Source organism: Tribolium madens, unplaced genomic scaffold, assembly GCF_015345945.1.
Source record: "Tribolium madens isolate multiple individuals breed KSU strain unplaced genomic scaffold, Tmad_KSU_1.1 Scaffold_3;HRSCAF=73;Tcas5.2_LG2, whole genome shotgun sequence".
In the NCBI taxonomy this organism is placed as follows: Eukaryota; Metazoa; Arthropoda; class Insecta; order Coleoptera; family Tenebrionidae; genus Tribolium; species Tribolium madens.
In genome coordinates, this window is record NW_025401006.1 from 14421701 (window position 1) to 14433919 (window position 12219).

Here is a 12219-nt window from a genome sequence, read left to right on the forward strand (position 1 = left end):
AGAAAAAATGGATTTCTAGCTGAAGAACTTTCTTAAAGGGCATGTTTTGATCAAAATCAATTAAGATTTTTACTTAAAAATAGGCAAAAAAATGTCAAAAATAATGTTATTTTCAACGAAATTTGGTCATTCTTTGCCAAAATTTTGCGAAATTTAAAAAAAACAGCTTTTAACACAAAAACATGTTAAACTTTTTAAAAAGTGCACTAACTTGGTGTTTTTTAAAAAATAAAATAAGAAAAAATAGGATTTTAGGTTTTCAAACTAAACTTGAAACTAAAACTAAAACTTGAAAATAGATAGAAATAATAGATTTTGTGCCTAATTAAGTTTTGGGCATTTTTGGCATTTTCTAAATTAAAAAAAATCAGCTTCTAACTTAATAACTTCCTAAACGCTTTAAAAGGTGCACTAACTTGATTGTTTTTTGTTTGTAAATAAAAATTTTTGAAAAAAAGTAGGTTTTTAGGTCCCCAGACTAAATCTAGACCAAAATAGAACGGTAATTTAAATCTAGTTTAGTGATTTTGTGGCTTAGTTTAACATAATTTTACAAAAAAAATAAGTTTTTAGCTTAAAAACATGTTGTTGCTCCTAAAAATGTCGAAAGTAGAATTTTCGATTTAATTTGCTAATTTTTGGGCTTTTTTGAGCAAAAGTTTTACTGAAATGGTTCAAAAATAATTGAAACGGCAAAAAGATTATCATTTTTGCCTCAATTTAGTAAGTTTTGGTCTGTTTTTGAGAAAAAACTTAGTTTATTAGGTCAAAAATATATTTAACTGGCAAAAAAAACACAATTTTTATTAATTTTTCGACTGGTTTGGACAAAATTTTGCAAAAAAATGCATTTCTAGCTGAAGAACTTTCTTAAACCCTTGAGGAAGTGAAAAATAACATAATTTTCGATTTAATTTAGTGATTTTTTATCTTGTCTTGAAGTCTTATTCAAAGTTTGAGTTTTTATTTTTAAAACGTTTAAAGCAAAAATTTTCGACCAAATTTGTCAATTTTTTTTTAAAAAAAAACACAACAAAACAACTGTAACATAAATTTTAAAATGATTTTACTTAAAAAAGGTAAGTTGTATCGAAAAAACGCAAGAAACCCATTTTTTGTGAAAAACTATGGAATTTAGAATTTTGTTGCAAAAATAGAGTACTTTTTATCCCAACACTCAATTTAAAAAAATATACCATTTTCAACTTAATTTGCTAATTTTTTGGCTCATTTGAGTAAAATTTTTCTTGAAAAAAGCAAAGATAATGTCGCTTTCGACCCCTAATTTGCCTATATTAGCAAAATTTTTTGAAAAAATTAGTTTTTGCTCAAAAACGTTTTTATTTGCTTGAAAATAGGTGGAAATAATATAATTCTTTGCCTAATATATTTTTGGGCATGTTTTGATCAAAAACAATTAAAGTCTTTATTCAAAAAATTGGAAAAAACACCATTTTGTATCTAATTAGAAAATTTCTCGGCTTGCTTGAGCAAAATGTCACAAAAAAAGAGTGCATTTTTAACTGAAAAAGTCAAAAATAATGTCATTTTCGACCAAATTTGGTAATTTTGTTTGCCAAAATTGTGCAAAATTAAAAAAAACAGCTTTTAACTCAAATTTTTCGACTAGTTTTCACAAAATTTTGCAAAAAAAATGCATTTCTACCTCAGAACTTTCTTAAACGCTTGAGAAAGTGAAAAATAACACATCATTTTTGATTTAATTTCGTGATTTTTTATCTTGTCTTGAAGTCTTATTCAAAATTTGAGTTTTTAACTTTAAAACGTTAAAAAAAGCAAAAATTGTATGATTTTCGACTAAAGTTGTCAATTTTTTTTTGAAAAAAAAACAACAAAACAAGTGTAACATAAATTTTAAAATAATTTTTCTTAAAAAGTATAAATTGTATGGAAAAAACGCATGAAAACTTCATCCAAAATAGTAAGAAATAAAAAAAAACTAAAAACGCTTTAAAAGATGCACTAACTGTGGTTTTTTGAGTGTAAATGATTTTTTTTTTTTGAAACGGCAAAAAGATTATTATTTTTGCTTTAATTTGGTAGGTTTTGGACTGTTATTTAGAAAAAACTCAAAAATATATTTAACTGCTTAAAAAAGTAAAAAAGGCACAATCTTTATCAATTTTTTGAATGGTTTGGACAAAATTTTTGCAGAAAAAATGGATTTCTAGCTGAAGAACTTTCTTAAACGCTTGAGAAAGTGAAAAATAACATCATTTTCGATTTAAGTTCGTGATTTTTTATCTAGTCTTGAAGTCTCATTCAAAATTTGAGTTTTTGTCTTTAAAACGTTCAAAAATGCATAAATATTATGATTTTCGAAAAAATTTGTCAATTTTTTTTGAAAAAAAACACAACAAAACAAGTATAACATAAAGTTTAACATGATTTTACTTAAAAAGGATAGAATTTTGTTGCTGAAAGTGAGAAGAAACTTCAGCCAAAAAAGTTAGAATTTTTTTTCGGATCAATTTCAGACGATGTTTTCACATTTGTTAATTATTTTGTAAATTTTACCTGTGGGATCAGCGAGAGAATCCTGATCTTCACCTTGAGCAATATGGTATTTCCTATACCGGAATAAATATTGCGCCCCCAACAAAGCCGTTGCGATCAACAAGCCGCTGAGAAAAAAAATCGCAGCGATATGAACCGCTGTCATTTTCAACACCACGGCTGGAACCACTCCAACACTTTGAGCTATTGGCACCCCAGACACGTTTAATTTTCCTGAAAATTCACAAACAACATTTCAGAAATTTTTCAGATTTTTTTCAGAAATTCAGGACATACTTATCTGACTGGCGTGTGCCAAAAACCCTCCTCCGCAAATTTGTCCTCCAACAGCGATTTCTTCGGAGAAAAACTCGAGCAATAAATTCGCTCCTGTCGAATTGACGACAGATGGTGTGGTTTCAGGAGCTCCGGATAAATCAGCGAGTAAATTCGCTGAAAGGGAGCTGCCATCTCTCACTTTCAGCCATTGAGTGCCACAAGGTAGATGAAATTGCTCGACTTTGAACTGGATTATGAACTCGTCGTCCGCCTGAAATAATCGTTTCAGGATTGGGGGAAAAACGCTGTTTCAGTACCTGAATTAACCAGAAGGTTCTCCCGGGACAACTTTGGGACGAAGTTGCCAACAAACGCTTGGGTTTGGCTCGCCCGAGATGGACTACACAGCCACATCGGCAGTATGGACCCACTTCGGCCTGAATTTCAGGCATTTCAGCCGCGATATCACTTGCTGAAATACCACTTCCATAAAAACATTCCCAGTTTTTGCCCATGCTCTTCCCACATTTTTCAGTCTCCACGGCTTGGCCCTACATGAAAAGGGGCTTTTAATTGAGTCAGGATAAGAAAATCTACCATAAAAAAAATTTATTGAAAAAAAGCCAAATAATCATCTAGATTGTTCAGTTGTTTCAGCAGAGCTTTTAGGGATTTCTTCAATTTCAGGAATCGCGACTATTTTAAGATTTAAAAAAAACTCAATTTTCTACCTAATTATGAAATTTTTCAGCTTACTTGAGCAAAACGTCGCAAAGAAAAGCTGCATTTTTAACTGAAAAAGTCAAAAATATTCTTATTTTCGACCAAATTTGGTATTTTTTGCCAAAATTGTGCAAAATTTAAAAAAAAAAACAGATTTTAACTCAAAAACGTTAAATAATTTTTTTTGAAAAAAAAAATGTTTCAAGATCTCCAAACTAAATACAGTAAAACAGACCAAAATAGAGCGGTAATTTGAATCTAGTTTAGTGGTTTTGTGGCTTAGTTTAACACAATTAAAAAAAAAGTAGTTTTTAGCTGAAAAACATGCTTTTGTTCTTAAAAATGTCAAAAGAAGCACAATTTTCAATTTGATTTGGTAATTTTTCGGCATGTTTTGATCAGAAACAATTAAGATTTTTACTCAAACATGGGCACAAACACCATCTTCTTTCTAATTACTTGAGTAAAATGTCGCAAAGGAAAACTGAATTTTTAACTGAAAAACTCAAAAATAATGTTATTTTCGACCAAATTTTTTGCTAAAATTTGCAAAATCTAAGAAACCAGCTTCAACTCAAAAATATGTTAAACGCTTTAAAAAACTGTGGTTTTTTGCTTGTAAATGTTGTTTTTGAAAAAAAATAGGTTTCAAGATTCCCAAACTAAATCCAGTAAAACAGAACGGTAATTTGTATCTAGTTTGTGATTTTGTAGATTAGTTTAACACAATTTTACAAAAAAAAAAGGTTTTTAGCTCAAAAACATGCTTTTGCTCTTAAAAATGTCAAAAATAGTACAATTTTCAATTTGATTGGGTAATTTTTGGACTTTTTTGAGCAAAATTTGTTACTAAAAGAATTTACAAATAATTGAAACGGCAAAAAGATTATTATTTTTGCCTTAATTTGGTAGGTTTTGGACTGTTTTTGAGAAAAAACTCTGTTTATTAACTCAAAAACATATTTAACTGCTTAAAAAGACAAAAAAAGCATATTTTTTTAAATTTTTTAATTGGTTTGGACAAAACTTTGCAAAAAAATGCATTTCTAGCTGAAGAACTTTCTTAAACGCATGAGTAAGTGAAAAATAACATTATTTTCGATTTAATTTCGTGATTTTTTATCTTGTCATTCAAAATATGAGTTTTTATCTTTAAAACGTTCAAAAAAGCAAAAATATTATGATTCCCCAAAAAAATTTTTTTTTGGAAAAAAACACAACATTACAATAAAAGAAACTACCATAAAGAATTTTTTTATTAAAAAAAGCCAAATAGTCAAGTAGATTGTTCAGTTGTTTCAGCAGAGCTCTGAGGGGTTTCTTCAATTTCAGGAATGGCCATTTCTGCAGTTTCCCCAATCGACATTCAAATTTTTTAGTAGACGTCAAAGCTTCGCGACTAGTTTAAGATTTACTAGATTAAAATTTTTACTTAAATATAAACAAAAAACACCATTTTGTATCTAATTATGAGATTTCTCGGCTTACTTGAGCAAAATGTCGCAAAGGAGAACTGAATTCTCAACTAGAAAAGTCAAAAATGATGTTATTTTCGACCAAATTTGGTAATTTTTTTGACAAAATTGTGCAAAATAAAAAAAAACAGCTTTTAACACAAAAATATGTTAAACGCTTTAAGAGATGCACTAACTGTGGTTTTTAGCTTGTAAATAATTTTTTTTTGAAAAAAAATAGGTTTCAAGATCCCCATACTAAATCCATTAAAATAGACCAAAATAGAACGGTAATTTGAATCTAGTTTAGTGATTTTGTGTCGTAGTTTAACACAATTTTATAAAAAAAAAGAAGTTTTTAGCTCAAAAACATGTTTTTGCTCTTAAAAATGTCAAAAGTAGTACAAATTTCAATTTGATTTGGTAATTTTTGGGCTTTTTTGAGCAAAATATGTTACTAAAAGGATTTACAAATAATTAAAACGGCCATTTTTGCCATAATTTGGTAAGTTTTGGACTGTTTTTGAGAAAAAACTTAGTTTATTAGCTCAAAAAAATATTTAACTGAAACTGAAAAAGACAAATTTTTATTAATTTTTTGATTGGTTTGAACAAAATTTTGCAAAAAAAATGTATTTCTAACTGAAGAACTTTCTTAAACGCTTGAATAAGTAAAAAATAACATTATTTTCAATTTAATTTCGTGATTTTTTATCTTGTCTAGAAGTCTTATTCAAAATTTGAGTTTTTTAAAACGTTCAAAAAAGCAAAAATATGATTTTCGAAAAAATTTGTCAATTTTATTACAACACATTTATTTGAAAAAAGCCAAATAATCATGTGGATGGTTCAGAAGCAGTTGTTTCAGCAGTTTCTGCTCCACTTTCAGGAATGACCATTTCAGTAGTTTCCCCAATCGACACTCTTCGTAATTTTTCAGTAGACGCCAAAGCTTCGCGACTAGTCTCACCCAAACCTTTTTCTTTGAAAGAAATTCTGCTCCTTGATTTGCTTTTGGTACCAGTACCAGACAATTTCTTCGCAATGGAGGCACTACTTAGTGCACTTTCAACGATTAATTCACTTGCAGTTTTAGTTGCAGCTACTTCACGAGCTTCATCCGATAATTCATCAAACTCTAGCAAAGAATCCTCAACAGCATCCTCCTCTTCATTGAAGAAAACATCACTTTCTTCCTCAACAAACGTTCCTTCGCTCCCTTTAGACTCTTCCTCGGAACTTATCAAAGACGTCTCTTGTTGCACAAGCTCCTCCTCTTTCCCAATCGCTAGAAACTCCTCAAAACTGGGCCCAGTCTGAGCTTGGATGTCTCGAAGAGTGGACAAAGTCGAGCGTCGAGTTAATGGTTTTGGCACAAAACCAAGATCACCTCTTTCGTAGGTTGAAATTGAACCAACAGTGTCCAATGAGGGTTTCCGATCTTTTTTTCCTTCAGCTTCACTCAATAAAATAAAAAGTTGAGTTAGGAGATTTTCCCGTTTTGAGGCTTTCAACGCCTCATCTGACACTCTACTTTTCAACTCCAAAACTTCTTTAATTGATAAAACAGCTTGTGCAAGAACTGTAGTCAATCGATCATTATCAAAATCAAGATTACTTAACTCAGTCTTGAGTGAGGTTTCTCGACATTTCAATGCGTGAATATTTTGTTGTAAAAGCTTGATTTTGTGATTGAGACAAAGCACGTCTTGTTGTGTTTTCAGGAGTTGTTCAGAAGTTTCATGCATTTCTTGCTCAACACTTTGATATTTCATCAATTTTTGTTTCATATCTTCGTGTTCGGTGGTTAATCGTTCGATTAGTTTCAACTGGACTCGGACTTTACTCAAAGCTTTGTTTTTTTCAGCTTCATGAAGTTCAGTTTCTTGTCTTAGGGTGCGATCCCGGTCTTTCATTGTGGCATTTTCAGAGTAGAGTTTCTGGTGTGTGATAAGCATTGCGTCTAGTTCATTATTAATCGCGATATTTTCTCTAATAACCCTGTGTGTGGTTGCAGCAATTCTCAGTTCAGTTGCTTCCTGAAATTCCGATGATAATTGCAGGAGTCGTGCTTCCATATCTTTTTTCAGCTTATCTTTCCCGATGATAAATTTACGTTCAATGTCATACAACTCGTTTTTGTGGCGTTTCTCCTGTTCTTCCATTGCAGTTTCCTGATCCTCAAACTTTTTCATGAGTTCATCCCTTTGAATGCGAAATTCCTCCAATGAGTTTAATTTACCTTCAAGTAACTTAATTTCGCTGGTTAATTGTTCGTGCATTTGCTTGTATTCGGCCTCCAAATCGGCGATTTTTGTCTCATATTTTTCCGTTTCATCTTGACGTGTTTCCTCCAAGGCCCGGAGACGTTCCTGAAGCTCGGCGATTTCATCAGAGCGTTCTTGAAGCATCCGCTTGAGGTAGATGATAATATCGTTGCGATCTTCATCCAATTTGGACAAATTCGTTTGTAATTCTTCATTTTTCTCCTCAAGTTCGGTGGTTAAACTCCTCAAACGGGCCAATTTGCGGTTTAAATCGGTTATGGTCAATTCGTAGAAGGTTTTATCGACTTCGGTTAAGGCATTTGGGTCGATTTTGGGCGCTTTCTTCTTCTTGCCCTTCTTTTTACCTTTCGCCATGGTGGTGGGCACAAAGAACACTAAATGTCACTGTCGGGCATTCGTTGATCGAGGTAGTTATGGTAATATTGATTAAAACTGTTTCTTAGGAAATGCGCATGCAATGAGGGTTTTTTTACTAAGTTACGACACGTTCGTTTTTAAGAGCAATGAAATAAAAAACAGAAACAAATAGAGCATTAAATTCTCAATAATAAGAGTTAAAGGTAAAATTTTATTGAAAACTATATTTAAAAAAAATTAGCAATTTGCGTCTCATATTTTTAAAAATGCTGCAAATATGGTTAAAACTAGAAGAAAAATATAAAAATCTTTCCTTATCCTAAATTTATTCTTATTTAGTGTTGGAAATCCGAGTAGCAAACCTAACCGATTTTTACCAATTGTTTCGTGCTACGTCCCCTTGCTACAAGTAACTTACATACCAAATTCGTTCGAAAGTATAAAAGAAAGTAGTAGAGATTCAAATTTCCAAGAAAAAAGTCTATCTTTAATGGTTTAGGTCATTTTTACCGGTGGTCAAGAGACAAGAAATTAATTTAAACCTAAACGGTTGAAGGTAGAAATAAGGTCTCGGGAACTTTTTTGTAGAAAATTTAATTCTCTACAACTTTGTCCCCTACACTTTTTTTATATCTTCAACCGTATTCGCAGTGTTTTCAAAAATATCGAAAACAATATTAAAAAAAAAATTGCGTTTCGACCAATATTTTTGAGAACAATGCGAATACGGTTGAAGATACAAAAAAAGTGTAAGAACCAAAATTGTAGCGAATAAAATTTGCTACAAAAAAGTCCCCAATGCCATATTTCTATCTTCAACGGTTTAAGTTTAAATTGCTTCAAAGTGTTCCTCCGGCAATGAAAATTGCAAAAATTAAATGAGAAATGCGTTATTTCGGTTTATTTTTCAAAATTAGAGTATTTTATACCATACCACAAAATTACAAAATTAAAACAAAAATGCATTATTTGTAAATTTAAGTGTTTTTCAACAAAAAAATTCGTGCCTGACATGACCTGTAAAGTAAAAACTTTAATTTAATTTTTTTAATTTAACAAATTGTTTAACGCATTTTTGAGCGAAAAAATTAATAAATGCAAAAACATTGTCAAAGTAAGATGTAAAATTGCAAAATTAGAACAAAAATGTGTTGAATTTGAAAGCGTTTTTCACAGAAAAACTCATAATTTGGTAAATTTTGCAAAACATATTGGGAATTTACAAAATTAGCTTTAAGACGCCACTAACAAATGAGAAAAAAATTGCAAAATTAAATCTGAAAATGTGTTATTTTTGGCTGTTTTAATAAATTTAGAGCGTAAAATTGCTGAAATATATTTTGAAGAATTTTTAGTGGAATTTTTATAAAATTTTAAAAATTTTACTAAAATAAGACAGAAAATTGCAAAATTTATTCTAAAATGTTACTATTTTTCGCTTATTTCGATAAATTTTGCGCATTTTTACTGAGAATAATTTCAAAATAATTGACAAAATAAAGTAACAATATTGGAAAAGTAGATTTCATTTATGTTTATTTATGGGATAAGGAAAGAAAAAAAAAAGTTGTAAAAAGTAAAATTTTCAAGAAAAAAGTTCGCGAGAGATACCATCTTCCATGAAGAGACAAAAAATTAATTTAAACCACAACGGTTGAAGATAGAGATATGACCTCGGGGACTTTTTTGTAGAAAATTTAATTTTCTACAACTTTGTCCCCTACACTTTTTTTATATCTTTAACCGTATTCGCAGTGTTCTCAAAAATATCGAAAACAATATTAGAAAAAAAATTACGTTTTGCCAAATATTTTTGAGAACACTGCGAATACGGTTAAAGATACAAAAAAAGTGTAAGGAACAAAATTGTAGAAAAAGAAATTTGCTACAAAAAAGTCCCCAAGACCATATTTCTATCTTCAAACGGTATAAGTTTAAATTGCCTTGAAGTGTTCCTCTGGCACTGAATCACCAGTAAAAATGAAACGAATCTGTCGTTTGGGCGGCTTTAAACGTCTTTGGGGCCTAAACCATTAAAGATAGAGATATAGTCTCGGGTGCCTTTTTACTAGAAAATTTTATTCTCTACAACTTTCTTTCTTACATTTTTCTTATATCTTCAACCGTATTCGCAGCATTTTGAAAAACATATAACGGAGCACAGATTTTAAATTTGAAATATTTTTCTTCTCATATTTCTCGTGAAAAATTTAGTCATTCGTTTTTCACAGCTTATTAAAAATGTAAAGCTCGACATTTTTTGCATTTTTTTCCAAGCAATGAGTACACTGGTACTAAAATTTAAAAAAATTTGCCAAACAAGACAAAAAATTGCAAAATTTGTTTTAAAGTGTGACTATTTTTGTTTATTTTCATAAAACAAAGTAACAATATTGCCAAAGTAGATTAAAATTATGTTTATTATGTATGAACAATTTTTTTGTAATTTAGAATTAAAAAAATTGAATATGCGTCATTTTTGTTTATTTATGGAATTTATAGTATTTTATACCAAATTACAAAATTGCAAAATTAGGTTAAAATGCATTATTTTCGAAAATTTAGAAGTTTATTAACAAAAAATAAAAAAAATCGGCCAATTTTGCTTAATAAAAAAAGTAAAAACATACAATAAAACATCTATGTTTGTTTTATGCAATTTTTTTCTTATATTTTGTGAATTTAAGGCATTTTTTACCAAAAAAGTTAATGAATGCAAATGAATGCAAACAAATTATCAAAGTAAGATAGAAAATTGCAAAATTAAAACGAAAATATATTGGACTTTAAAGCGTTTTTTTACCGAGAAACTCAAAATTTGGTAAATTTTGTAAAACATGGCGAGAAATTGCAAAAGTAGTTTTTAATTCACAAATGAGGAAATAATTAATAAATTTAGAGCGTTTTTCATAGAGAAAAATCACTGAAATCGTTAGTTTTTACTATCAAAAGTTACATATTTTGAAAAAAATTTTATTGAAAAGGATACAAAATTTGGAAAATTTTGCTAAAACAAGACAGAAATTTTAAAAATTTGTTTCGGTTATTTCGACAAATTTTGCGCATTTTTACTGAGAATAACTTAAAAATATTTAATAAAATACCAAGTAATAATATTGCAAAATTAGATTGCAATTATGTTTATTCTGTAAGAATTAGAATTTTTTGTAGGAAATTTAATTCTAGATAACTTTCTTCCCTACACTTTTTTTGTATCTTCAACCGTATTCGCAGTGTTCTCAAAAATATCAAAACATGAAACGGAGCACAGATTTTAAATTTTAAATATTTTTTTTCTCATATTATTAAGAATGTGAAACTCAACATTTTTGCATTTTACAAAAACCGAGCAATTTTGTATCTCATTTCGCTCCTAGTATGTAGTTGTCCGTAGTTTTTTTTATTTGCAACAGACCGCAAAACCGAACTTGGCTCGAGAAATAATAGCATTAATTAGTTTGCAATTTGTGTCTTACCTCGCAGAACTTTGCGCCGTAACGAGGAGGTGGGGAGTCACAAAAACGATAACGACTCCGTGTGCCCCCAATGCAGGTGCTTGAACAAGGCGTCCAAGGGCTCCAAGGGCCCCAACCCCCACTTTCATTCTCTGGAAAACACAAATTTTTAAACGAAAGCTTGTAACTCCTCTTTTTGACTAATTTCTTGTGAAATTCGTATTGTTTTGTGGAAAAAATAAAACTTGCAAGGAATGCTCTTAATATTTATTTGAGAATGTAATTGCGGAATTGTTTTCTGCCTCAGGAGAAAGCAAATTTCGCACTAACAACACACATCTTCGATTTAAAACTGAATTAAGGTGATGTTCTATCGAATAACAAAGTTAAACGGAGGGAAGATGAGGTAAAAAGGGAGCAAAGTATGCATAAGAACCCTTTGACTCTGCATCAGCCTCCAACTCAAAGCATTCCGATGGTTTTACTTCTTTTTATTCCTAGTTTATGCAAGAATTTTGAACTCATTCTCTCTAAAAACATGATGAATTATTTCAATTCAATTGAAAAATATGTTGAATTGTTTATCAGAAATCAATTCAAGCTGTCTGGAAAAGCAGCTAATAATTTATATTTTTCATTAATTATTATTACTGATAAATGAATTTGTGTTTATTTCATAACGAGGGTCAAAATGTGATGCTGTTATGAGGAATATAAATTATTAACGCAGTTTTTTTATATAAATTAATTTCAGTGATTTATTATTTATTTTAAATATTTCTATTAAGTAATGGATCACCAAAATACTGGCGTAATTAAAGGTTTTCGAATAAATTTATTACAAAATTTGAGAATTTTTTGAAAACAAAGCAAAAAATTGCCAAATTGTTTCGAGAATACCATTTTACTTAATAAATGCAAAAAAATGTCAAAATAGAATAGAAAATTGCAAAATTAGAACTAAAATTGTGTTGAATTTTAAAGCGTTTTACACCGAGGAACTTAAAATTTGAGAAATTTTGCAAAACAGCGAAAAATTGCAAAATTAGCTTTAAAATGTCATTAACAGATTATTTATTGTTTTTGTTTATTTTTCGAATTTAGAGTATTTTTACAAAACCTCAAAATTGCAAAATTAAGTCAAAA

General features: G+C 29.6%; 2 protein-coding genes across 4 annotated transcripts in view; both read right to left on the minus strand.

Annotated features, from left to right (window-relative positions):
* LOC123007794 overlaps nucleotides 1-12219 on the minus strand; it is a 124309-nt gene that overhangs the window by 7398 nt on the left and 104692 nt on the right. For all 3 annotated transcript variants that reach the window (XM_044403240.1, XM_044403239.1, XM_044403238.1), the window contains exons 6-9: nucleotides 11095-11225; nucleotides 3114-3347; nucleotides 2815-3067; nucleotides 2539-2751 (exon numbers count right to left, since the gene is read on the minus strand). In XM_044403240.1, the coding sequence (XP_044259175.1) occupies nucleotides 2539-2751; nucleotides 2815-3067; nucleotides 3114-3347; nucleotides 11095-11225 (831 nt within the window). The remainder of the gene's footprint in view (nucleotides 1-2538; nucleotides 2752-2814; nucleotides 3068-3113; nucleotides 3348-11094; nucleotides 11226-12219) is intronic.
* On the minus strand, nucleotides 5755-7655 carry LOC123007795 (cilia- and flagella-associated protein 157). The gene has a single exon (XM_044403242.1). It carries the CDS (start codon nucleotides 7613-7615, stop codon nucleotides 5810-5812), a length of 1806 nt encoding a protein of 601 aa, XP_044259177.1. The 5' UTR covers nucleotides 7616-7655; the 3' UTR covers nucleotides 5755-5809.